The 25020-nt window shown below is 55.8% G+C and overlaps 1 protein-coding gene across 1 annotated transcript; it reads left to right on the top strand.

Annotated features, from left to right (window-relative positions):
- Positions 1-1679: 1679 nt before the first annotated feature.
- On the top strand, positions 1680-17527 carry CDX1 (caudal type homeobox 1). The gene is made up of 3 exons (XM_004587539.2): positions 1680-2213; positions 16473-16618; positions 17103-17527. The coding sequence occupies exons 1-3, from the start codon at positions 1769-1771 to the stop codon at positions 17310-17312; spliced, it is 801 nt and encodes a 266-aa protein (XP_004587596.2). The 5' UTR covers positions 1680-1768; the 3' UTR covers positions 17313-17527.
- The last annotated feature ends 7493 nt before the right edge of the window (positions 17528-25020 follow it).

Below are 25020 nucleotides of genomic sequence, written 5' to 3'. Positions count from 1 at the left end.
AGCCAGGAGCCTGCAGCTACTTCGGGGTCTCCTACATGGGTGCAGGGTCCCAATGCTTTGGGCCATCCTCGACTGCTTTCCCAGGCCACAAACAAGGAGCTGAATGGGAAGCAGGGCCACCAGGATTAGAGCTGGCGACCGTATGGGATCCCAATGTATTCAAAGTGAGGACTTTAACCACTACGCTACCACGCCGGTCCCAGCATTTTTCTTCTTAAAAAAAAATGCTTATTTTTATTGGAAAGGCAGATTTACAGAGAGAAGGAGAGATAGAAAGATCTTTCATCTGCTGGTTCACTCTCCAAATGGCCACAGTGGCTGGAGCTGAGTCAGTCCTTAAAGCCAATTTGAAGCCAGGAGCTTCTTCCAGGTCTCCCACATGGAGGCAGGGTCCCAAGGCTTTGGGCCATCCTCTACTGCTGTGCCTGACCACAAATAGGGAGCTGGATGCAAAGTGCTTTCCCTGGCCACAAGCTGGGACTGGGACAGGTGTGTATATGTGATCCTGGCTCTTGTAAGTAAAGGAGTCATCAATTGAGCCATCATGTTAGGCACTTTTACTTTGCCTTTCAAATAAATAAAAATAAAACCTTAGAAATAAATTTTAAAACTTAGAGTGCTCCAGCTATAATAAATGAATCGCAACTCATATAAACCAATGGCTACAAAGATATTTTAAGTCATTTGGAGTACTGGGACTACAGCTGTGTGTTAGGTAAAAGCCAGCGATTTGTGTTGTTGTTGATAGATGTGATACTGGCATACTACGCAAGAAAACATCAGTGTGTTTAAGAGACACGTGCTAATGTGGGGGGAGTAGGGAGGCGTGGGGATGGGAATGACAAGACTGTGAAATCTAAAATGCTTAGGAAAACATGAGGAGAAAACAAAATTAGTGTGACAACACCTAGGTGATCAGGAAAGCTGAGCTATGCAACCCTAAAGCTAGACAGTTCGTTATGCAATTCTGCTTTTGTGTGGCTTAAAAGCAATCCACAATGAACACTAATCATACAAGGGTAGAGTGATTAAGAGAACTCGGGACGTTTCCTCAGAATGGTCCCAGAAGCCAGCCAGTGAGAACTTCTCTCCAGAAAACAGCCAGGGACAAAACTCCAGGGCAGGCAGGCAGACTCCTGCATGCCTGCGCCTCTGTGCAAGCTCCTAGGTGGGAAACGGGAAAACCACCAAGCTTTCAGGCAAGCCAAGGGGTCGTGACCCAGCCCGCCCTCTCCCTCCCAGGAGGAAGGACCCGCTACCTTACAGACAGGAGCCCTGGTGGAAGTCGGCCCCTCGAGCTGCTGGTCACTGCGGAGTGCCAGGGTCAGGCCTCCGCAGATCCCCAGGCCAACCCCTAGGCATGCGAAACGGCACCTGCAGCGCGTACCCGCGGCCGCGGGAAAGCCACCCGCACAGCAGGCAGGTCCCGCAGGTACCGATGCGGGGGCACCCTTGCCTAGCCAGCGCTCCTGCCCCCCTCCCGCCGTGTCCACCTCCCGCTCGGGGCGGCAATTTGTCTCCTTTTGAAACCTCCCACCCCCACCCCCGACGGGCTTCCCCCTTTGATTCTCGGCTTGGAGGCTTCCCCCCGCTTTGAAATGCAAACCCGCCTGGGCTGGGGCCGCGGGCAGCCCGGAGCTATAAAAGGCCTGGGTGGGGCGGCAGCCGAGGACGGGCCAGCGAGTTCAGGTGAGCGGTTGCTAGTCGTCGGGGCGGCCGGCAGAGGCGGCTCCGGGGCCCAGCATGCGTGGGGGACCCCGCGGCTACCATGTACGTGGGCTATGTGCTCGACAAGGACTCCCCGGTGTACCCCGGCCCCGCCAGGCCCGCCAGCCTTGGCTTGGGCCCACAAACCTACGGGCCGCCAGGCCCGCCTCCCACGCCCTCTCAGTACCCCGACTTCACCGGCTACTCTCACGTGGAGCCGGCCCCCACACCCTCGACGGCTTGGGGAGCACCCTTCACTGCACCCAAGGACGACTGGGTGTCCACCTATGGCTCTGGCCCCACGGTGCCTGCTGCCAGTTCAGCCCCACTTGCATTTGGGCCCCCTCCGGACTTTAGCCCAGTGCCTGCGCCCCCTGGGCCGGGCCCTGGCCTCCTGGCACAGCACCTGGGTAGCCCGGGCGGCCCATCATCGCCTGGAGCACAGAGGCGGACACCCTATGAATGGATGCGGCGCAGCGTGGCAGCGGGAGGCGGCGGAGGCAGCGGTAAGGACTCCTCTTGGCGCCTGCGCGCTTACAAGGGCCTCTACCTCTCCTGGCACTGGCAGGTGCCCATATAGGCTAGGGCATCCCCTGGACGGCCCGCACCCTTGTTCGGCTTCCCAGAGCGTGCCTTCTGATCCCCTCACTCTTGGGCAGCTTCGTTTCAGGGCTCCTCTTTAGAATCTCACCTCGCAGCCCTCACCAAATCAGGGCATTAGGAAGCACAAGCTAACCCTCTCTCCTTAAGAGGGAGAATTCTGATCCCAACCTCCAATACCCCCCAAGTAAAGCAATGGCCCTGTGGTTGCCAAGCAAGGTAGAAACTATATAGGTAGGTCCCAGACTCTTATTCTGGAGGCTCTTTTAGCAACTCTGCCCCTGGGGAGTGGGGGCTCCCTCCATTACTTCGTCAACTATCCCAAACCCATCTCATCCACTGCCAGGGCAAAGGAGCAAGGGACAGACCCCTCTTGCTCTCTGGGGCTGATAGCCAGGCCATTGCCGGGCCTGAGCACTGGAGCTGAGTAACAGCCCTCCTTGGTTAGATCAGTGCCGGGGGTCCCTACCTTGCTCCTCCGGGATGCTCCCTGAACTCTTGACCCTGGGGGAGGGGACGCTGGAACAGCTGGAAGGTGGGAAGGTGGCTGCTGTTTGGCCCCAGAGCCTGTGAGCCTCCTGCCCCCAGGCCTCTCTGATCACCCTCTTCAAAGGCAGGGGAGGGGAGGGGACAAAGGCCCAGCTTCCTCCCGGGCGGCCTGACCTCCTCTATGGGTTCCCCCACCACCACTTTTGTCATGTAACATGCTGTGCCTGGGCTCGGCAGTGACTCCTGTTGGCCGGGAAGTGAACACACGACAACGCATTGTCCAGATAGTGTCCGGCCTGTCCTGACAAAGGCCACCTGGCTGTGGGGGCGGGACCCGGCCTGCCCACCCTTTGATGTCCTGCCCCTCCTCCCCCTCCCCTGGCTGTGAGCAGGACTGGGACACTCCACTCCGCCTCCTCCCATCTCCTTCCAGGGCTGATGCTTAGGAGGGCTCAATGGGCAGCCGCAGGTTCTGACTAATAACAACCTCCTTTCTTGGCGGAGCCAGGACAGTCTGCCTCTAAGGAGATCTGGGGACCAGGCCCTTGATGAAATAGCAACCACTACTAATCTGTGCCGGCCCAAGGTCTTACCTGCACCAGCCCATGTAGCTCTCACAGTGGAGTAGCAAGTCCTGTTAGCAGACCCGTTTTTCATCTATACAGCTGAAGGTGGGGCTGGGACCTAAATCAGGTCTGTAAAAATGAGAGGAGAGGGAGATTACACAGAGGTTTGGACCTGTGCATGCTTGCAGAAATTCCATGGACATACACACAACTCCCTAGAGAGACCTAGGATTTATCCTTGTCCATCAGCCGCAGGTGAAGGGCCCCATGTTGGAGCAGCTGAAAGGAAGGGGCTGGGGCATCCTGCAGCTGTGGCTGTGGGAATCCTGGAGGAGAAAAGTTTCCTGCTTCTCTGTTCCACTTCCCGCTTCCTGCTGGTCAGGTGACTGTGGCGGTGGACAGGGAATGTTCCCTACAGATGGGACTTGGAGAGAGGCCATCACCGGCAGAAGGAGTGGACCAGTGTGGATCAAAGGTCTGGCAGGATCCTGGGCAAAAAGCCCTGTAATGTCTGCTCTCTCTGGGCCTCAGAGCTGCCCCTGTGGTCTGGAAAGACCTTTGTAAACTCTTGGCCTGCAGGCAGACAAGTGACTCTGCCTGGGGCCAAAGCATTTCCCTCTTTGTTTCCAGAAAAGGGCGGTTTGGGGATCCCAAAGCTCCAGAGAAGGGGCTGCCTCAAGAGTAGCCAAGGATATCCCAGCCTTCCCCAGGCTAGGAGCTGCCACAGCATCTCCTGTTCCCCAGACGGGAGCTGGGCAGGGCCTTAGCCTGTCCCTGAGAGGGAGGCCACACCCCCCACCTCTTTGGCCTAAGCTCTTCCCAGGTGGTTTCCAGGAATGGTTCCTGTGGACAGCTCCTGTCTGGGAGAGCTGAGGAAAGACCAGGGCATGCCGTTCCCATGCCAGAGACGCTGTGCCCCACGCCCAGCCCGGTCCCCAGCCTGCTGCTCCTCTCGGCCAGTCCCTGCGGCCCCATTCTGAGTCCCTAGCATCTGGTATCCGAGCTGCACAGAGACTAGGTGTACACATGGAGAAACTGAAGCCGGGGATTCTTAAGGAGTAGTGTTCGGTTTTACCTAAGCAGGGGCTGAGCTGGGCTGGAGTTAGGATTAGACTTTGCCTGTGTTTCAGAACAAACTCCAGAGTCTTCTTTGAAGTCAACATGGCTGTCTACCCTCAGCCTCCCGCTACCCCGCAATCTTACCCCTGTCTCCTGCCCTAGGACTGTTCTGCTCTGAGTCATTGCATGCCTGGCTTTAGTTTAATGGGTACATCTCCAGACGGGACCCCATTGATTGCCCACAGATTCTGCCCTATGCCCAGCCGTACTGTCAGTTCTGCGTGTGTGTGTGTGTGTGTATGTTCCCACATCCAAAGATGTGTCTGTTCGACCTTTTGCTGTATCCCAGATGCCTCCAGCTCTGAGCCTGGTGCTTAGTAGGTGACCAGGACATTAGTTAGCTACACGAAGAGGGCAAGTATGAGGACAGAAGACCTCTCTGGGAGAACAGAGGAGAGTTGAGGTCTGGCCTTGGCCTTGACCCAGGTTTTGCAGGTCACAGCCTAGACAAGCATTTCTGGCTGGTGGCAGAAGCCTTTGGGGTTGAAGTAGCTGGGGCAGGAACTCTGGCTTTATTCTGAGGAGCGGCAAAGACCATGGCAGGATGGAGGAGAAGCTGCTGAGCGCCAACCAGGCTAAGGTTCTCCACCACATATTAACCAGTTCCAAATGGTCAGTTCCACGGGATTGGGACTATGGGCCAGGAGTGTTTGATTTTCCCTCTTTGCATGTAAAAGCCAGCTTCTTCCCTGGGAGACTCCTCCAGCCCCCTCCCCCCCATGTCAAGGACTTAGCTCCTTTACAGGCGGGTGGCCCAGCAGGATGGCCATAGGCTGGGGGCGTTCACTACTGGATAAGCCTGTATGGCTGCAGGGTTTGAGTCTGGGTGTAACCCTTCCAGTGTTCAGGTGTAAAAACAGAGGCCCCTGGGCTAGAAAGGCCCTCTACCTTGGCCCATTGTGGTAGCCACAAACCTGACCTCTTCTCTTTAGCTTCTCTCTAATGCACCATCCATCCATCCTCTCACCTGCTGCTACAATTGCCAGATCATACCCATGCCATCTGGTCAACAGCATTCCACAGGAACAGGTATTGAACCTGGTGGTTAAGATGCTGGTTAGGATGCTCACAGGCCATACCAAAGGACCTGGCTCCAGCTGCTAACCCCAGCTTCCTGCTGATGCAGATCCCATGAGGCAGCAGGTGATGCTACCCACATGGGAGACCCGGAAGGAGTTCCTACCTTCAGGTTGGCCCAGCTTTTGACTGTTGAGAGCATGTGGGGAATGAATTAGCAAATGGAAGATATCTTTTTCTAATAGATTTTTTTAAAGTAGAACATTCCATGGCTCCCCCACTGCACTGCTATAATACCCAGCTCCATTTCTGAGGCATTCAGAGCCCTTGAGGGCTGGCCCCCAACCCAGGATTAGGGCCACGTACTCCCACTAGCTTGCCAAGAGACAGACACTCATGGGGACAGGTGGGATCTGTGAGAAAGTTGTGTCATCAGCCAAGCTACTCTGGACCACTTGTTTGAGTCTGGATTCCCTCCGTCAAAATAGGAGGATGCTAGTCACATTGCACTTTGTGTGCCTGTAAAGCACAGCCACCCTGGCCAGCGCATGGTACTCAGTGACCACCTTTGCCAGTCCTTGGCAGGTGCACACCATCACACCTCTTACTCTCTGTCTGGGCCCTCCCCCTGCACTGCCCGCCCTTTGTTCTCCTACATCTTTATCAATCCAAATGATGTCTGTCCTCAAGGTCACCTCTTCTAGGTGCTTCCCTTCTAAGCACCATAGCAGGATCTTGCTTAACAACATTTATCACTCACTGTCTACTGTCACTGTCTTGTGCATCCTGCCAGCTACCTCCTGTTATGCCCCAAGGATTAGTCCTAGTCAGTCGCATATTCACTCTCCCTTGTGTATAGAAAGAGTTCATAATAAAGCCTCCTCTGACATCACATCCCATGGGGGTGCTGGTTCATGTCCAATTGCTCATGATCTGGGAAAAGCAGCAGCAAATGGCCCATGTGTTTGGGCTCCTGTGTCCAACTGGGAGACCTGGGTAAAGCTCCTGATCCAGCACTGGCCATTGTTACCATCTGAGGAGTAAGCCAGCAAATGGAAGATACCTCTCTCTCATGCTGTGACTTCTAATACATTATTTTTTTTAATAATAATTGTTGAGCACAATGGCTCAACTGTCTAATCTCCTACCTTTAAGTGCAGAATCGCATATGGGTGCTGATTCACGTTGCAGCTGTTCCGCTTCCAATCCAGATCCCTGCTTGTGGCTCGCTTGTAGCCGATAGTAGTGGATAATGGCCCAAAGCCTTGGACCTTGCACCTGCATGGGAGACCCAGAAGAAGCTCAAAGCTCCTGGCTTCAGATTGTCTCAGCTCTGGCCATTGTGGCCATTTGGGGAGTGAACTAGAGGACGGGAAGATCTTTGTCTCTTCTTCTGTCTGTACAGCTGTTTTTCCAATGAAAAGACATCTTAATAAAAAATAATAACTATGACATTGGCTGAAGCCTCCTCATGTGCTGGGCACTGAGCCAAGAACTTGACCTGGGTGATAACAATCTTCAGGGGTGTTAGGAGCTATTATTAGCCTCATTCTGCAGATAAGGGTGAGCTACCCTGGCAGACTCACGCAGGCAGGCAATGTGGCACAGGGCTCGGGCCCAGAGCCCACAGCCATGCACACAGTATGCCCATGTGCATTCCAGCTCAGGTGGGGGGAAAGGAGGACAGCTGGGGAAGGAGTTATAAGAGCCTGGGTGCAGGCAGAGGGAGGGGAGGCACAGCAGGGGCCGGGCTGTTGAAAGCTGTTTCCCAAGGCAGAAGCTGTGTTTGACACCTCAGCTCTCAGATGTAGCTGGGAGGTGGGATGACCCAGATAGAAGGTGGCAGAGGCTTTTTTTGGTCGGGTGGTTTCCCCTCCCCTTGCTTTAGCAGCTGATGCTGCTCTGAGCTGAGGGGATGTTCACCAGGGCCCAGGCAGCCTTGTTAGCCTCAGGGGCAGGCCTGGTACTGGGAAGTCATCCGAATGGTTGACCTCTCAGGCTTGTCTTGAAAGATTGGAAGTCAGGGCTGTCTCGATGAAAGACCTCCCAGCTACTGTGTCACACTCCCTCTCCCCCAGGCAGACCCCTGCACCTACAGAGAGAAGAGTAGGTGCCCGTGAAAGCCCGGGTTGCCACTCCAAGCTTAGCACCCTCCAGTGATCTCCCATTGCTCTTGAAATCAAAGCCAAGCCCTCTGCTGCCTTGCCTCCTCCTTATACATCTCTCATTTATTCATCCAGGAAGGCAGGTGGGAGTGTTCCATGTGCCAAACCCTCTTCCAGGTGCTGAATCATGGCCTGAACAAGGTGATCAGTATACACCTCCGGGGAGCTGGCATTTCTGCCACTCCCTGTGCTGTGCCTGACCAAGAGCCTGGGCACATGCCCATCATGCTTCCTGGCACACCCTTGCGCATGTGTCCCACAGAGGCTCCTTCTCAGCCTTCAGGTCTTAGAGGTCCTCTCCCCCAGGGGATCTGCCTCCATCGCACCCCACCCCAGGCAAGCAGCTTCCTGCACTATTTCCAACCCTGATACCTTAGCCTGCCTCCCAGCCACTGCTGGCCTCCCTGCATGCTCCTAACCCCAGTTCATGGTCAGCTCATCTGCTGGTTATCCATTTGTCCTGTCAAAGAGGGAGTGACTAGAAAGTAGTGTGTCTCTACCACCGTAATGGTCACACAAACCAGCCTGTGTTGAGCACTCAGTATTTCTTCTGGCATAGGGCTGTGGTGGCGGGAGCAGTAGCCATAGACAGAAGAAAGTGTGATGAAGGCAGGGCCAAGGGACCAACTGGTAGAGCGGACCTAGGCAGGGGCAAGGAAGATGGGCCTGGGAGTGCCAGAACGGCCAAGATAAGGAAGTGGCAGGCTTGGCTTATGTCTTCCACAAGGGTGCATCAAGTACTCCTGCAGGCCAGGCATACGGTAGGCGGCAGGTAAGCTGAGTAGCAAGGGGGCGGAGGCTAAGGAGAACGCATCTGCCTGGCTCTCACAGCTTGGTCAGGGGTAGGAAGAGCTGGAGTCCAGGGCCCCTCCAACTCTGCACATGAGACTCCAGCCTTCTGCACTCATCTCCCACCACAACAGGGCCCAGCGGGATAGTGGCTGGGTGCCTGTGCCAGGAAGCAACTTGGACAGGCTGCACACTGTTCAGCCTGGGATCTGGAGGTCCAGAGGGACACGGGTACCCTTTAAAGCCTTAGAAGAGCTGTCCTGGCTGAGGGTGGGGAGTGGGCTGTAGTTTTGGTACCCCATGGAATGGCTAAGGAAGAACAGACTTGGAGCCAGGGGACAGGTGGCAGAAGGGTAGCTTGGCTGTTGATCCCAACACCGTCTGGCCGGGGTGCCCTGGTGGGAGTTGCCTACACTGCATTGTCCAACAAATCTTCCTGCTTTTTCCAAGCAGGTCACTAGCTACTGTGGCTTTGAGCCCTTGAAAATGGCCAGAAATTCGCATTGAATTGATTTCAATGTAAATAGCCACCTGTCCCTAGAAGTTCTTGCACTGAAGAATATTTGTAAAACAACCCTGAGGGTGGAGTCCTGGACCAGTTGCCCATGCTGCCGGGGTCCTTACTGTCCCATTGAGGAATCATGTAGCTTCTATTGGTTCCTTCATGTCTGCTCTACTGTCAGCAGCATCTCTGCTGGTGTTTATTAGTAATTCCTGCCTTAACTTGGTTCCTTCACTGGATCTCAGTAACTGCAAAGGAATCAGCCACAGGCATGGGCGGCTGGACTGTGCTGACACCTTCTAATCCATCTGACCTGGAAGTTCCTTCCCCTGTGCTGCTTCCCAAAGCCGGGTCAGAGCACGATTTTGTTGATGAGAATGGAATGGCAAGGAGGGTGATGGTGGGAAGGTGAAGCTAAGGCTGCTGGACTCCGTCCTGAGGCCCAGCCTGATGGTTGGATAGACAGATACACACACACCCCAGCCCCACACCTGCCCCATACCATAAGTGTGGAGCTGTGACACGGTAGCTGGCAACTGCCAGGTCAGTCAAGACACGCAGCCACAGACCGAGGAAGGACATCTGCCCCCTGTCATGAAGCTGGTGCCACCAGGGCTGTTCACGGAGGTTCCAGGCACCCATGACATGAGTGGACAGAGGTCACAGGTCCCTCTGGTGGCCTGGCCCTGTCTCCCCATTCCAGGGCCAGCATGTTCTGTTCCCTATAGTTCCCTGTTAGAAGACATTCCTGCCTCTCCCAAGGGCCCCTCCAACATCCGCTTCTACAAATAGTTCTTTGCCCTTCCTGGACTGCTTGTGCTATCCACTTTGTCTGCAAGCAGAGTCGTCCAGCCCCTGGTCAAGTCCTTCAGCCCAAGAACGAACACGGTCCAAGCCTCTGTCTCCAGGCAGGCGCAGGGACTGCACCTCCCAGACCCGGGCCCTTTCCAGACCTCCAGAGAGTACACTGCCACCTCGGCTGCCTTTTTATTCTGACTAATGTGTCTACTGCATATGTTTCGTGTTAGAATTATTTGCATGCTCAACATACTTGCACTGCCTCCTCCTCCTCCTTCTCAATACCCTGGGCGATGCCCACCTCTTTGTCCAAAGACCTCTCTTTCCTTCCCTACTCTGTGTCCCAAATTTGCTCACCTCTTCTTACAACAGTCCACAACCGGGATCCTCATTTCCTTTCAACAGACAGGAACATTGAGGCTCACAGCCAACCAGGGGCTCAGCTGCGACAAGCAATCAAGGCACGCCATCCCTTAGTTCAGATTCCAGCAAAGGGCTCTCCCGGAGCCTCTACCAGGCCCCCAAAAGGTCTAGCCCTGGAGGAACCAGACTCCTGGGCTGGGGGAGAGGCCCCACTCCATCTCGCCCGGTCTCTGCTTGTGGGCTTTCCCTAGCAGCTGGCCCGGCAGCCTCTCTAGACCTGTGTCCTCATCGGGAGAAAGGGGACTTTTCACAGTGTCATCCTCATCCCCCTCCTGCCTGAGTTCCTTCCCACCCACCTGAGGCCCCTGCTCTTCTCTTTGTCATCCTCAGACATGGGTGAACCCTCATGCTCTCTGCCCTCCCCACCGTGAGTCAGGGGGACCGGGCAGGAAGAAGAGTGGACAGCCCTCCCTGTGGTGTCACTAGTGTCCTTAGGGGCAGACCAAGAACCACATAGGACTTCGGAGTCTAGAGGAGGGATGGAGCCAACGCCCAGCGCTCTTCTGAGGCCCCGAGAAGAGGGGCTTATTCAAGGCCACACAGATGACCTCAGATGGGGATCTTGTTGAGGCTGGTGCTTCAGAACCTGCAGGAGCATCTGAGATGAGGATGCTGCAGATGGGGCCCGGGAATGGGTATTTCTAACAAGACCAAATGTGTGAGTGTACATCTGTGTGAGTAGATGTATGGATATGTTTGTGCACTTGTGTGAGTATGTGTGTGTCTGTGAATGTGTATATCTGTGTGTGAGTAAATGTAAGTGTGAGGATGAGAATATGTTCATATGTGTACTTGTGTATATGTGTGTTTGCGAGTATATATGTGTGCTTGTGTGTGAATATGTGTTTGTATGACTGTCTATGTGTGTGTGTGCGCATGAGCATGAGCTGGGGTGAGTGAGTGCTTCCTGCACAGCTACTTGAGACCACAGCCATCAGGAAGGGCTCACAGAGGGTTCAGGGCTGGATTTGTGGTCCATTCCCAGGGGGGCCAAGCTCGTCGCCCCTGGGGCTAGGAGCCAACAGGAAGAGGGCGGGAGAAATGCTGACCTAGGACTGCCTGATTTTTCTTGGAGCCATTCATGGCCTCCTGGAGCAGAGGCCACACTGTCCTCGCCTGGCCCTGGCTGGGTGGGGAGGCTCCCCTCGGGCTGCTGCGGCCACTGCCTGTGTCTAGACTCTCAGGCTGGGAAATGAGTCTGGGGATTCTTTCAACAACAGTAACACACAGAGCCAGAGAATCAACAAACACTGAGGGCTTCGTGTTTCCAAGCTGGATGGGACCTTATAAATCACCAGCCTCCAGCTCGCCGCCGCCCATGGCACAGATCCATCTCCCAGAGCCCCGGCCCTCTCCCTGCACCCATGACCAGCTGGTCGCATGCCCCAAGTGGTCCCTGGCACAGTTCGGGGTCAGACACACCCGTAGGAGTCTTTAGGCTGTGCGTGGGAGTCTCTGCTGTCCCTGAATCCTGGTTACCTGCCTGACATGTGGGCCTCAGTTTTCTCATTTGTGAAATAGGAGTAACAGTTGCTCAACGCCAGGGTTGTTGAGAGGGAAGTTATAAAGGGCCTGGTGCTGCTCCATGGTGGTTGTTGTCTGACTTGCAGTTATTTCCATACACACACACAGAAAGCGAGGCAAGGCGAGGACTGTGTCCTTGGCCACCCCGCCTGGGAGACACTGCCACACAATCCCCACGGTCTGTTGACCCCTACAACCTTACCCATCAGGTCGCCTGGAAAGTATTCAGGTGCCATGCTCCTGAGCCCCCTTCAGCCCCCCTAAGGCCAGAATCTGAGCTTGAGAACACCTCCCAGGTGCTTCTGAGCCACAGCTCAGGCAGGTGCAGCCATTGGTTTGGGGCCTCCCATGCCTCTCTGACCACACATTATAGATAGGGAGTCCACTACCCCCATGGCAGCCTGAGCCACACCAGCTAGGGCAGAGAGAAGAACTCACAATCAGTGAGTTATCCTAGTTCACTCCTAAAAATCCGGAGGGGGACTCCTCACCTCCCACCCATCCATTCATACTGGCATCTGGCCCAGAGGGTTACTCATTAGGTAGCTGGGTGTGGTCAACCCCTCATCAGACACCTGTTCTGGAAGCCTGGACTTCCCCCTTAGCCTCAGCAGCCTGGGGGCCTGTAAATCATTGGTCTGGGCCCTCTCCCCACCCCATCACTCTCATGCACTGCCCTGCCTACTCCCTTCTGCACTAGGGAAGTGACACAAGTGCCATGAGGATAGGGAAAGAGGGCCGGTCTGGGATAGTCCACAGTTCAGTTCTGGTCCATAGCAGGGAGCAGAGCCCAGACTCCCATCTTGAAAAATACAAATTCTTATCTGCATATGCAAACTCCTGCACGGCTCCCCATTCCTCAGCCTCCAGGGCCTCTCACCAGAGGCAGCCCCTGTTATTGGCTTCCTGTGTGTTCTTCCAGAAAGAACTGTGTGGATGGTACACAAACACATATGAGTATGTGTGCTTCTCCCCCATGTTTACACATAAATGTTATCACCATTTACAGCGTGCCATAGACTGGCTTCCACCACCACCACCATGTAACTTATAATTTGGCCTGTATTGGCACACACTGTTTTTAAATTTATTTGACAGAGTGAGTGAGCTCCCATCCATTGATTTACTCCCCCAAAATGCCTGTGGTGGGCAGGCTGAAGTCAGAAGTCAGAAACTCAATCCAGGGTCTGCCATGCAGGTGGCAGGGACCTAATCATGTGAGCCATCCCCAGTGCCTCCCAGGGCAGCTTTGGCAGGGAGCTGGAATCAAGCATTGGAGCCAGTTCTCACACCCAGCGACCCTGGTATAGGACAGAGATGTCTAACCAGCATCGTAACTGCTAGACTGGATCCTCCTCATGCACCTGCCTTCTCGTGTCTGCATCTCTTACTCACCCAGTTCTCTCCTTGCAGTCACACACGTGCTTTCCGGTCCTGTGCTCTGAGAAATGGCACCAGCTTGGGGAGTTCAGGTTGGGATCAGTTCCTGGAAGTAGGATTCATGGTCAGGGTCAGAGTGCAGAGGTGGGATCTGTGCATGTCAGAGGCAGCTCCAGGGAGGGTGCTGTCCTTAGTACTTTCTGGACAGCTGTGCAAGTCCCTGGTTTTGAGGCTCACACATATTGTTCTTTGGCAAGGCTGCTTTTTCTTAGCAGGGAAACTGCATGCTCCCAGCAGCTTCGCCACATGGAAGTTAATATGGGCCCAGAGAGCAAGGGTGACAGCTTGGACAGCCCAGTTCAGCTAAAGTCCCAGCTACTCCCAGCCCTCAATGTTTTGGGAAAAACCTGACTGGCCACCAGCCCTCCAACCACCCCCCCAGTTATTTGGCTTCCAGGTGGATGGCCCTTGGGCAGTGGAAGGGAGCTCTGCTGTTTAAGGGGCAGTTAAGGGCTCCTGGCCAGGGGTTGTGGTCTTGGGACAGGGCTAAGATGCTGACTCTCTGAGGAGGGCTGGAAAGACTCAGCAGGCCTCTGACACAGACCCCAGCTCTTCCTGAGCCTTGATGGGAAGAGTCTCCTTCTGGTTTGGGGGTGCCAGTACACGCAGAGCCATTTTTGAGCCAGCATTGACTTTTCTAGGTCAAGGAGGAGTCCTCTCTGGAGCCAAGGCGTCAGTAGCTGCTCCCTCAGCCCTTTTCCTGAGGCCAGGCTGGGTCCAAGGCCATGGCCTGAGGGCTTTGGCTATAGCACCTTCTGCTTTGGTTCCACTGCTGCAGCAGAAATCCCAAGGAACAGTGCCAGGGAGCAACCACTGCCTGCCTGTCTGCACGGAGCTGGAGTTGCAGCTGGAACTGGAACCGGCTGGCTCATGGCAAGCCTAGAGCTGTCTGACCAAGCCACAGGCTCCATGGAGGGCATGCCAAGGGCTAGGTGGGGCCAGGGCTATGACCCAGGGAGGCGACAACCCTGGCCGTGTTGGGGACACTGTGCGTGTGGTGAGGGAGGGTTAAATGGCTGTTCTGAAACCACCCACTCCTGGTGGGACATGGATGTGCTATGTGAACCATGTGCTCAGCTTCTTGCAGAGAAACTGGTGACGAGCCAGGTCCCTACGCAGCCCTGGCCAAGAATGACTCAAACCCTCCCTGTCCAGGCCAACCTCTGACCCCACCTAAGCCCCACCCCCACCTCCATGCCAGCCTTCTCTCTGCTAGATTACTGCAGGTCTCCCTGACTTTGCCCTGCCACTCGCCAACCTGTCCTCCATGCAGCAGCCACAGGAACCTGAACCCTGCATGCCACCCCTGGGGCCCTCTGCCTAGAATGCAGCCATGGTTCCCTTCCAGACAGGAGAAAACCCCACGTCCCTCCACTTGCCCCCGTCCCCCCATCTTCCTCACGCATGCTCCCACCCCTGGGCCTTTGCACCAGCTGTTGCTGCTACAGGAAGCCTCCCCCCCAGACAACTGCAAGACCCTGCCTTTCGCCATCTGTAGGTCTTGGCTTCAGTTCCCCTTCCGGGACCACTTTCTTTAATGGCCGCCCCCCAGCCCGCTTTCTTTTTCTTCTGGATTGCCTGTCAAATCTTTTCCATATTCACATTCGTTGTGCCCATCTCCCTCCCCAGGGCAGGGGTGAAACTTATTATTTTATTTCACTCACTGTGGTGCCCTGGGGCTCAGCTCTTAGCAGGAGCTGAGTGTTCATGGGCCCAGTGGCTTCTCTGAGCCTGAACACAGGCAGAAGTGTGGAGCTGTTGGGGTCAGGGGGAGGTCTGGGGCAGTCCAGTACCACCTCGGAACCAAGTGAGAAGGGCCTTTTGAGGTCCAGACAGGTCCTCCGGGTGTCCACCGGCAGCCCTGCCACTGCCAGTTCTGGGGTCTTTCCCCCTCAGGCACAGGAGGAAGCAGCCGTTCCCCATTAAGCACTCCTAACATACCAGGTGTGCCTTGGGTGCCTCGGGTCGGGGAGGGCCCTCCAACTGGATCACCTGGGGAGCTTGTTAAACAGGCCAATTGTAAGGTAGAATTTTAGAATATGGTGGGGAGTCTGCTTGGGACCCACACCCCGTACAGTGTGCTGAGTTCACGTCTCAGCTCTGCTTCTGCCGTGGTTTCCAGTTAATGCGCAGCCTGAAAGGCAAGCCAGTCTGACAGTCAGACAGTTCCAGGCTCCTGGCTTCTGCATGGCCCAGGCCTGACTGTGGATAGCATCTAGGGAACGAACTAGCTGATGGGAGGCCTCTGTTTATCTCTCCCTGCCTTTCAAATAAAAGTAAATAAAAATATGTTCCGACAATGCACGGTGCAGGGGCCAGCACCGTAGCTCAACAGCTGGCATCCCAGAGAAATAAATAAACATATTTTTAGGATATTATTTCTACTGGAAAGGCAGCTACAGAGAAAAGGAGAGACAGATCTTTCATCCGCTGGTTCACTCCCCAAGTGGCCTCAATGGCCAGAGCTGAGCAGGAACCAACTTCCTCCTCCAGGTCTCACACGTAGGTGCAGGGACCCAAGGCTTTGGGCCATCTCTGCTGCTTTCCCAGACCACAAGCAGGGAGCTGGAAGGGAAGTGGAGCAACTGGAACACGAACTAGCACCCATACAGAAGCCCAGAGCTTGAAGGGAGACAATTAGCTAATTGAGCCATTGCACCAGGCCCAGAAAGTAACAAATCTTTAAAACAAAACAATGCAGTCTAGACCCAGGCCTTCCGGTTCCCTGCACAGGAATACCCTAGAAGCTGTGCTGGTTACAGGCTCCCTGGAAGTTCTTGGGGTGCAGCCAATCCTACAACTGTGGCCTGGAGCTGGGAGCTGGTGGGCAGTGACCAGCTTGGGGAGAGGAAGGGGGTGGCATCTAGCTGGAAGCCTCAGCTTGGCCAGCAACTCCACCAGCCGCCCTCCTCCTCAGGTCCCCTCCCACTCCCAGCTTCAGTGCCTCCAGAAGGGGCCTAAGGGGAGTACTTACCCTGCAGGGGTGCCCCAGAACAGGCAAAACCAAAGCTGTATCCCAGGAGCTGAAGGCTGGGTTGTGGTGGGAGTGCTGCGAGGGTGGGAGGAGGTAAACAGTTTCTCTGAGTCCTGCCCAGGCTGGTCGGGACACAGGTGTGCTGCATGTCTCTCCTACCATAGCCTCGTGCTCGGCTTCCTACAAGGGAAGCTGGTGTGAGCCCAGACAGAGCCCAGGGTTGGCATGTGTGCCCCTGCCTACCTTGGGATTCCCTTCAAGGAGCCTGGGTTGTCCTTCTTGCCCAGGGGCCCCACCTGGACCTTTGGCAGGCTCCCCCTGCCACCCTCAACTTTGCTCCTGGCCCCTTTGCTTTTTAGGTAAGACCCGGACCAAGGACAAGTATCGCGTGGTCTACACCGACCACCAGCGCCTGGAGCTGGAGAAGGAGTTCCATTATAGCCGTTACATCACCATCCGACGCAAGTCCGAGCTGGCTGCCACCCTGGGGCTCACTGAGCGGCAGGTGCATGGGCCTCCCCGCCCCACCAGAGCAGAACAGGGGGATCTTACCTCCAGGCTGCCAAGCAGGTTGCAGAACTCAATGGAGGGAGAATAGAGAGGTCAAGACTCTAGCCCATGGTCACACGTTAGACACTGAGGTGTTGTCAACATGTCCTCCCCACCAAAGCCCAATATCCCCCCAAAAATAAGAACACAGTCATTTGATTGGCTATAATCAGTGCTGCTGAAGTCTAAAAGGGCAGTCACAGGAAGACTTCCTGGAGGAGGCATATTGGAGGGCAAGGAGGTAGGAGGTTACAGACAAGGGCACCTTGAGGCTGGGGGAGGGACCAGGTTCTAGAGCAGGGGTAGTATTGAAGCTCCGTGGGTCTGGCTGGCTGGAGCAGGAGGGAGCCCATGAAGGCCATGCTGAGCTGAGCCCTGCCACCCAGCCCACCTCTGGCCTCTGCCCACACCCATCTCACCTCTGCTGTCCAACTCTGCAGGTAAAGATCTGGTTCCAGAACCGGCGCGCAAAGGAACGCAAAGTGAACAAGAAAAAGCAGCAGCAACAGCCACCACCACCACCACCACCACCACCCCTCGATGGCACCCCCAGCCCAGCTGGGCCACCCCTGGGGGGCCTGTGCCCCAGCAGCACCAGCCTCCTGGGCACCCCCTCCCCCATGCCTGTCAAGGAGGAGTTTTTGCCATAGCCCCCCTACCCCTAACCCTGCACAGCCCCAAGGGCTGGGGCAATGGGGACTCAGTTGCTGGCACTGTGGCTCCTTGGGGACCCAGGAGACCCAGTGTGAGTTCCAGCCCTGCCATAGACCTTCAGGGTCAGTGCAGACACAACACTCCGCCACCAGTGTGCCCTCAGCCATCTGCACAGAGGGCAGGACCTCTTCCAGTTCCCCAGACCCCTGGGACTCTGAGGAGTCCCAGGACATTGGGGAGTCCTGTGGACATTTTAAGTCCCGAAGCACTGTGTAAGACCCCACCTCCTCTGCAGGCTAAAGGGGGTGCAGTGCGAGGTCCTGCAGCAACCCTGGAGAAAGGGAATGGAGCAAAAACAAGATGGGGGGCTTGCAGACCAGAATCGGTGGGCTTGCTAATGTGGCCCTTGCAACCTCACCCCTGCCCACTCCATCCTCCCTGGCTCCCCAGCCTTCTCTAGCCTGGCAGCTGAACCCAAGGCCATGGACAGGGCTGAGAGCCAGGCTGCGCTGAGTACCCAGGGGCTGCAGAACCACTGCCTCTGCTCAGTGAGGCTCAGCGGACCACTGGATTCCTCCCTAACCCCGGGAACTGGGCACACAGCTGGACGGGTGTGTCACCTGGAAAACGGCATCATGAGGCTGCAGCTTCCATAATAAATTGGTCTTCTCTTTTAAAACATGTGTATGAAGCATTCTATCCAGCTTGAAAGCCAACTCTGTAAGCGGTGTGTATTCCCTCGCCATCACGTGAGCCTCCATCAAGATCACTTTGAAAGTGCCTTTGAAAGATCAAAGCAGACCTTGTTCAAGTAGATGACACAAAAAGCAGGTCCATTTTGTTAGCAAAATCAGCACTCCGCCAATTGGCGTTTGACGTGTTTTAGATCCTTCCACCAACAGCTGACATTTACGGGTGCTTACCTGTGCAAGGCATAGCTGGACCTGGGCTGCACATAGCCCTTGTCCCACCCGTGGTGCCCAGGCCAGTGGGAAGAGACTGCCATGGTATGTGTTCAGGTATGTGTTGATAGAGCAGGGGGCCAAACCATCATGGCCAGGTGCAGGGCACTAAGGGAGATCCAGTGGCAGGGAGAGCTGGGCAGGCTCCTAGCCAGCCCTGCAAAGTCTGGAAGGCTTCCTGGAGGAGGTACTGTGTGTGGACTGATACCACCAGGACTAGTTGGTGCTCCTCAGGCCAAGAAGGGAAGGATGGTCAGGAAGGACGTAAGCATTACGTCTTGAGAGGGTGACTCTGAGAAAGTCCTGGGAGGAGCTGCCCAGCTACAGTCCCTTGCTGACCTGAGCAGGACTCTGCCTCCTGGGGCCTCCTCTCCCCCCAAGGGCTCTGATGCCAGCTGCCTGCCCTATGTTTACTGTTCTGGGAGGTGGCCAGGCCATAAAATGGTGCATTGCCCTTTGCTCCTGGTGAGCATGACAGCCTGGCCCCAAGTGAATCCCAGCCTGGTCCGGCCCCTGCAGACCGCCAAGCACTTCTCTCTCCCCCTCCTGGTGTCTTTGTCACTACTAGTGGATACCCATGACGTATGAGCCGGAGGGTCCCAGAAGGAAGGGCTGACTTTCGGGAAGCAGAGGGAGGTGGCTGGCAGCAGGTGCACACAGTTCTAGGATCATCTAAAGCATTTGCTGTGTGACCCTGGGCAACTGCACCCCCCTCTCTGGGCCGTGGGTTTGGGTGTAGACCCTATTCCTGGAGAGTCCCAAGGATGCATTATCACATCAAGCCCCCATTCCCCATTTTCCACTCCCTGGGAGGCCCTGCCTGCCCAGACCCCAGCATCCCACTGAATTCTACTTACTGAAATGTGGGGGATCAATTTCCTCTTGTGACTCTGTTGTCAGATAGAGCCTGAGTCCCAGCATAACCACTTCCAAGCCTGGGACTTGAGACAAGTTCCTTAGCTGCTCCGAACCTCAGCTGCCTCTACCGCAAAATGGAAAGAAAACCCCGCAGCTGACCTGAGTGCTGAGTGTCACACCGGGTCCTGCACACAGTCAGCGCTGTGTCCCAGCCACCTGCTCCGCCGGTTGTTGCATCCTCAGGTGAGATGCTGGCAGGCCTAACTGGTGCTCTAACCACTCCCGCCCCCGATGCTGGGGACAGATGGTGGCCTGTCCCCAGCCACAGGAAGGCCTCTGCCTGGCAGGCTGGGCAGGCTGCTGTGGTTCCACGTGGAAAGTCAGGAGCCTGGGTGGGCACATCAGTTGACTGGTGAGCACTGTCTATTGGCTTGGAGCACCATGGACAAGGAATCATGGCTAAGATAACGCCCAGGCTCCCTTGCGCGTTGTGGGATCCCTGTTGCCCACAGGCCAGAAGCTGGGGTGTTAGTAGGACTCAGGAAAGGAGCCACTTGGGCCTCTTATAGACTTTGCAGCCACCCTTGGGGCTAAGAGGTGGATCCCTCTCAGGAATGTCCAGTGCCAATCTACCTACAATGAGTCTATGCTCTGCTGTGCTGGTCCTGGGGACTTGGGACTCCCCTCCACAAACGCTCAGATGTGGTTCTGGTCACAGCCTCTAGGAAGCCAGAACAATGCACATCAGCCCTCTGCTTGCACTATTGCGGGGTCCAGGGCCCCTCACCTCACCACGAGGACCTCAGTGATGTGGAGGAGACAGTCTCATCCCTAGCTACTGAGGAAATGGGTGTGGACCAAACAGAGTACAGGGACTCAGAGTTGGGAGTGGAGTGCTCTAAGAGAGGAAATCTCCAGCAGCTGAGGGTGTGTGTGCAAGTATGCACACAAGTCTGCATATGTGTTCCTCCAAGTAAGAGAGTGTATATGTTTGGGTGTGCCTGTTTGTGTGTGCATATGCCTGCGGGCCACCATGTATGTGCATGGTGTGTGTGTGTGTGCACAGTTGGTCGTGACAGGAGCAGGTGGACTGTGGACTCTGTGCCTAGCAGCACAGTGGGCTCAGCATAGGGCAGCACTGGCGGACACTCCCATCCCTGAGAGTTGCCCCGGGCCCTCTTTCTCGGAATCACACCAGATGGACTTGCAGTCTGCAACCCCGCTTTTCACGGCCGCCATGCCTCAGTGTAACTGAACACATGCTCCACCGTGACAAAGTCAGAACGTCTAAGCACATTAAAAATATTTATATGCATTTAAAAATATCTCCCTATATAATGAAAGGAAGTGCATTTTCATCTAACACTTCCCTTGCATCAGTATACACCTCCACTACACTTCTGGTTTGATGTGAGACTGAGAGAAGCAAGCAGAGAGAGGGAGAAAGATGAGAGCAAGCTGAGGGAAGTGAGATGGAGGGGCCGTTCTTTGGATTCCTAAGTGGTTGTTTTGCTGAGTAGTACCCAAACCGCCTCTGGAATTGGGTAGGAGGGACACTGGTGGTAGCAACTGTCAGCCCTGCTTGGCCACGGAATTCCCAGCCCGTTGTATAATCAGGAAACTGGGCCTGCAGTGGCTCCACTAACTGGTGTGGGCAACATCTTCCAGACAATCTGGAGTTTTGTTTCACCAGAGAACAGGTCTTGCCAGGCAGTGCTGTGGTGATGAGGAGAGGGTGGCAGACAGAGGGGACCCGGAGGACACAGACTGGGTGGGGTCCAGCTTCCTGATTTTGGCTGTAACTTTGCAGCTACATCACTGAGTGATTTTGCCAATCCCCACCTCTCTGGGACTCAGTTTCCACACCTGACAGGCATGGCCCTACACCCATATGCAGCCCCCAAACCCAGTGATTGCTATGGATGCTCACAGGCCACCCTAGGACACATTTGTTCCAGGAAAGACAATGTCTCCTTCTGTCCCTCTCCCGGGCAGGATTGGGGCTGACAGTTGGGAGATAGATACTGAGCCTTCTGCCTCACTCTACTCCCTGTACCCACGGCAATGAAACCCAAGTATCAGTGCCAGGGCGGGAGTGGGGTGCTCAGCAAAGTGCACCTCTCCTGAGAGACTACGCTAACAACATTTGGGACAAGAGATGGGCTAAAGCACTTCCTCCCAAGAGCCTTCTCGGCTTTATCTTCAAAGGTCAGAGATACTGCATGTTGTGTGACCCTGGGCACATGACTGCCTTTCTCTTAGATGACTGGCTCAAGTATACAATGGGATGTACATGCCTGAGTCTTCTCAGACCTTTGGAAAAAATCAGAAATCAAATGCTGAGTGTAGACGGCCATCCTGTACAGATGTATAGGTGTATACTGATGCTGCCCTATACCCCTATACACCTTGGTGCAGGTGGGAGCAGGGCACAGGAGACCTCCCCCTCCTGGGGCTGAGAGCCCTTGACCTGCCCTGGGTGGTCAGCTAGGTAAGGAAGAGGTGGCAGGGCTGGAGCTGTGGGGTTGATGCCCTCCCTAAAGCCCAAGCTGGCATTTAAATCCTTCTGCCCTGCTGCCAAGCTCCAGGGACAGAATAGATCCTTATCTTCACCTCTCCCAGTGGGGTTCCCTCCCCTGGGAGGTAGACAAGCACATCCACGATGCATGTCTGAGCTGGGGGTGGGGAGCACTACGAGAGTGAAAGGCATGATTTATAACAGACAGGTGTCTTTCAACTTTCATTCTCCCATCACAAGTTGAAAATATCACAGACAGAGACACCCTGGCCACACCTAGCCCACCCCTGGCACAGCGGAGTGCACTTTGGGTTGCTGACCGTTGTGATGGAGCTGTGTCTGGGAACTGGCAGGAGAGCATCAGGCTACATATTTACGATATGCAGAAAGACAGAGATTCAGCATCCATTCCCTATGGCTCAGTGTCTTCAACTTGGCACCAATGCAAAGTCAAAGACACACGAGGTTGGGCCGTCAGGACAGGTCAGCCCACTGGCACACGTGGGTTCAGTGCCCGCAAACCAGCGCACAGGTCTGCTCTAGCTACTGCTGTCCCATCCTGGCCACAGACTTACTACATCCTCCAGATGCTCTTGGAAGCTGGCCAGGCATACTACAGTTGCAAGTCCATTTCACAGATGCAAATCCTAAGTGCCTGGACAGGAGCGCAGATACTGATGGTCCCAGCCGCAAACCATCTCCCCAGCAGGGTGGCACCTGCCAGTCCCTTCTCCTAGGCCAAATCTCTGCCATTTCATCTTTAACAGAGTGTTGAAGACCACTGCTTGCCTGGAAGGTTCATGAAGCCTGACTTTGGGTCTGGTGTCACTGAGCAAATAACTGGCCCTCCATCCTTCAGTGTCATAGCACCTGCCTCTCAGACACCTTGCTAAGGATCTACATACTTGGGGTGCCCAGTAGGTGTTGTTAGATTGAACAATGGCATGAGCAGCCCACAGCAAGGCAGGGAAGTCCAGACAAAGAGGTGTTCACTGTGCACCTGCTATTGCTTGGCCCTGGCCTACTACATGTTTGCTATGCTCTAAACCTCCCCGAATCTTCACACTCTGTAAGAGTCTTGAGTCTCATCCCCATTTTCCAGGCAAGCAACAGAGAAGCCACAGGCAAAGAGCAGGATGCTAGAATTCAAAGCTGGTCTATTAGTTTCCAAGCGCACAGCCTGACTCTCTTCTAGCCCCTGCTGGGGAAACGGAAGTCCAGAGAGGGCAGGTCACTTGCCCAAGGTCACGCAGGAGACTGTAGCGGAGGCCGAGAGCTTCCCTCACCAACCCCCCTCTCCACCTGCTTGGCCCCCTCCAATCCGCAGCTCTGCGTGCGGGGGCGCGCGCATCCCCCTGCCATCCGTCCATCAGCCGGTCTGTCTGGGTGTCTACGCGGGTGCAACCTAGTACCTCTCCCCAGCCTCGGCGCCGCGCACAGAGAGGCAGAGCGTTTGCTGCGTGCCCAGCCCGCGCCCCACGCCCGCAGCCGCCAGACGGCTTTGCCCGTGCCCGCCCCGCTCCAGCCGGTGCGCGTGAGCTGCCGGGGCAAAGGCGCAGCGGCAGCGGCCGGGCCAGTGGCCAGGCTCTGCTGGCCGCCTAGCTCTCAGCGCTCCAAGCCGCGCCACCGAGCCGCGGCGAACCGCTCTCCAGGATGAAGAAGCTCCAGGGAGCTCACCTTCGCAAGGTAGGGCAAGAGGGCGGGGGCGCACCTGAGGGAGGGTGGCAAAAGCCCGCCCCCATCAAGTCGTCCTAGCGCTGGGGTAAGAGTGGGAAGAGACCCGGAGGGAACACCCAGGGGATGCTCAGGGGGTTCATGGTAGTGGAATTACAGGGAGGGGCGGGTCAAGATCTTCCTCTTCCCTGCCCCCACACCATCCTCACCTGAGGTTCGGATGGAGCCCACTGGGGACCCTGCTGTCCTGGGCCAGGCCCTGCCAACAGGTGTCTGAACCCCCAGGGGGGCAATGGGCAGGGGTGGCTGGAGACTGGCTCTCTCCTCTCCCTACTGCTCCTCCCCCACTCCATCCAGGGGCTGATTGCTTGGGGAAGGGGTTGCTAGAACACCTGGGTACTAGCCTTAGGCTGGGTGGATATGGGAAATCCAGAGTGGAAGGTGGACGTCTGCACCTAGCCCCACCCGTGCACTCTTGATGAAAGCAGCCCCCCAGTCTGCAGGGGACTCCCCGTTTCCTGCCTGCTGCTACACGTGCCCTGCAGGCAGGCACCGTCCCCACCCCACCCCTTCTCTTTGGGGCAGCTTTGGCTTCCCTGCTAAGACCCCAGCAGGACTGCAGGGAGGGGCGCTGGGGAGGACGTGGAGGGGAAGTAAGGCAGGGAGTGGGGGGATGGGAGGCCCACGATACAGAGAGAGCCTCTCTGAGGCCCAGCCAAGTTTAGGTTGGGTAGGTTGGGTATGGGGAGGGAGAGGAAGGGGAAGTGCAAGCCGTCTAGGGAGTCTGCCATTGCATTCATCCTGTGACTTTGGTCAAGTCCAGTCCCTGAGCTAAACCCCCTGTGGTCAGCTGCTGCTAGGTGTGGGCCAAGGAGGGAAAAAACCTGTCCACAGGGGCTAGGATTACACACACACACACTACCTCATGCAAGCTCTCTGCCCTCTGGCACCAGGCATGGAACCATCCTGCTAAGTGGCTCTTCTTCACCTGCTGACACGGTGGTTTCTCGGGGCAGCTTTTGTCTCTCAGGTCCTATGCCCACTCCTCCCCACCCTCTGCCCACCCTCTGACTCCCTTCTCTGCTCTTTGCTTTCCCTGCCTGCTGCTGCTAGGCCACACACATATGTCAGTGGCCATGTTCTGGAAAGTGTGGGTATAGGGCTGCACACCGAGCAAGCTGCAGCCTATTCAAGCCTTCCATAGCTCAGGCTGTTCTGTGGACTCCACTTCATAAACAAGACAACTGAAGTGAAGAAGAGGCATTGGGACTACCGCTTTCTGATTGTACACTAGAACCATCATGGAGGGTGGGGCTGCCTGCTGGGTGGGGGTCCCCTCCCTTAGTCTCCAGGAGAGGGGTTAGGGAATGAGCAGGCCCCGGCATCACCAGGGGCAATATGGTTCCTGGCCTCTGGCCCCTCAGTGTGCCACCTGACCTTGGGCTATTCCTTTCCCTCCCAGAAACCTGGTTTCCTCATCTGCCTGATGAAGTTGGACTCTGGATCCCCATGGTGGGGTAGGAGGGTAGGAGCCTGGAAGCTCTTCTCTCCTCTCCCGCTGTAGGGTCAGTGCAGAGTTGGGCAGGCTTGGGTGTGTGTTCCTGCATGACCCCAAAGTGGGGAGGAGGGCTCAGATGTGGGACCCTCACACCCAGGTGTCCAATCTTAACCCAATCATTGACTTGCTTTCCT

Source organism: Ochotona princeps, chromosome 19, assembly GCF_030435755.1.
Source record: "Ochotona princeps isolate mOchPri1 chromosome 19, mOchPri1.hap1, whole genome shotgun sequence".
Lineage (NCBI taxonomy): Eukaryota > Metazoa > Chordata > Mammalia > Lagomorpha > Ochotonidae > Ochotona > Ochotona princeps.
The sequence above is the reverse complement of the archived record's forward strand: the minus strand, read 5'-3'. Positions and strand labels throughout refer to the sequence as shown.

Bases quoted from the DNA above. Each gene is read 5' to 3' on its own strand.
- CDX1 (XM_004587539.2), top strand. From the start codon at position 1,769: ATGTACGTGGGCTATGTGCTCGACAAGGACTCCCCGGTGTACCCCGGC. The intron at 2,214-16,472 runs GTAAGGACTCCT...TTTGCTTTTTAG, and splicing joins GGGAGGCGGCGGAGGCAGCG to GTAAGACCCGGACCAAGGAC. The intron at 16,619-17,102 runs GTGCATGGGCCT...CCAACTCTGCAG, and splicing joins TGGGGCTCACTGAGCGGCAG to GTAAAGATCTGGTTCCAGAA.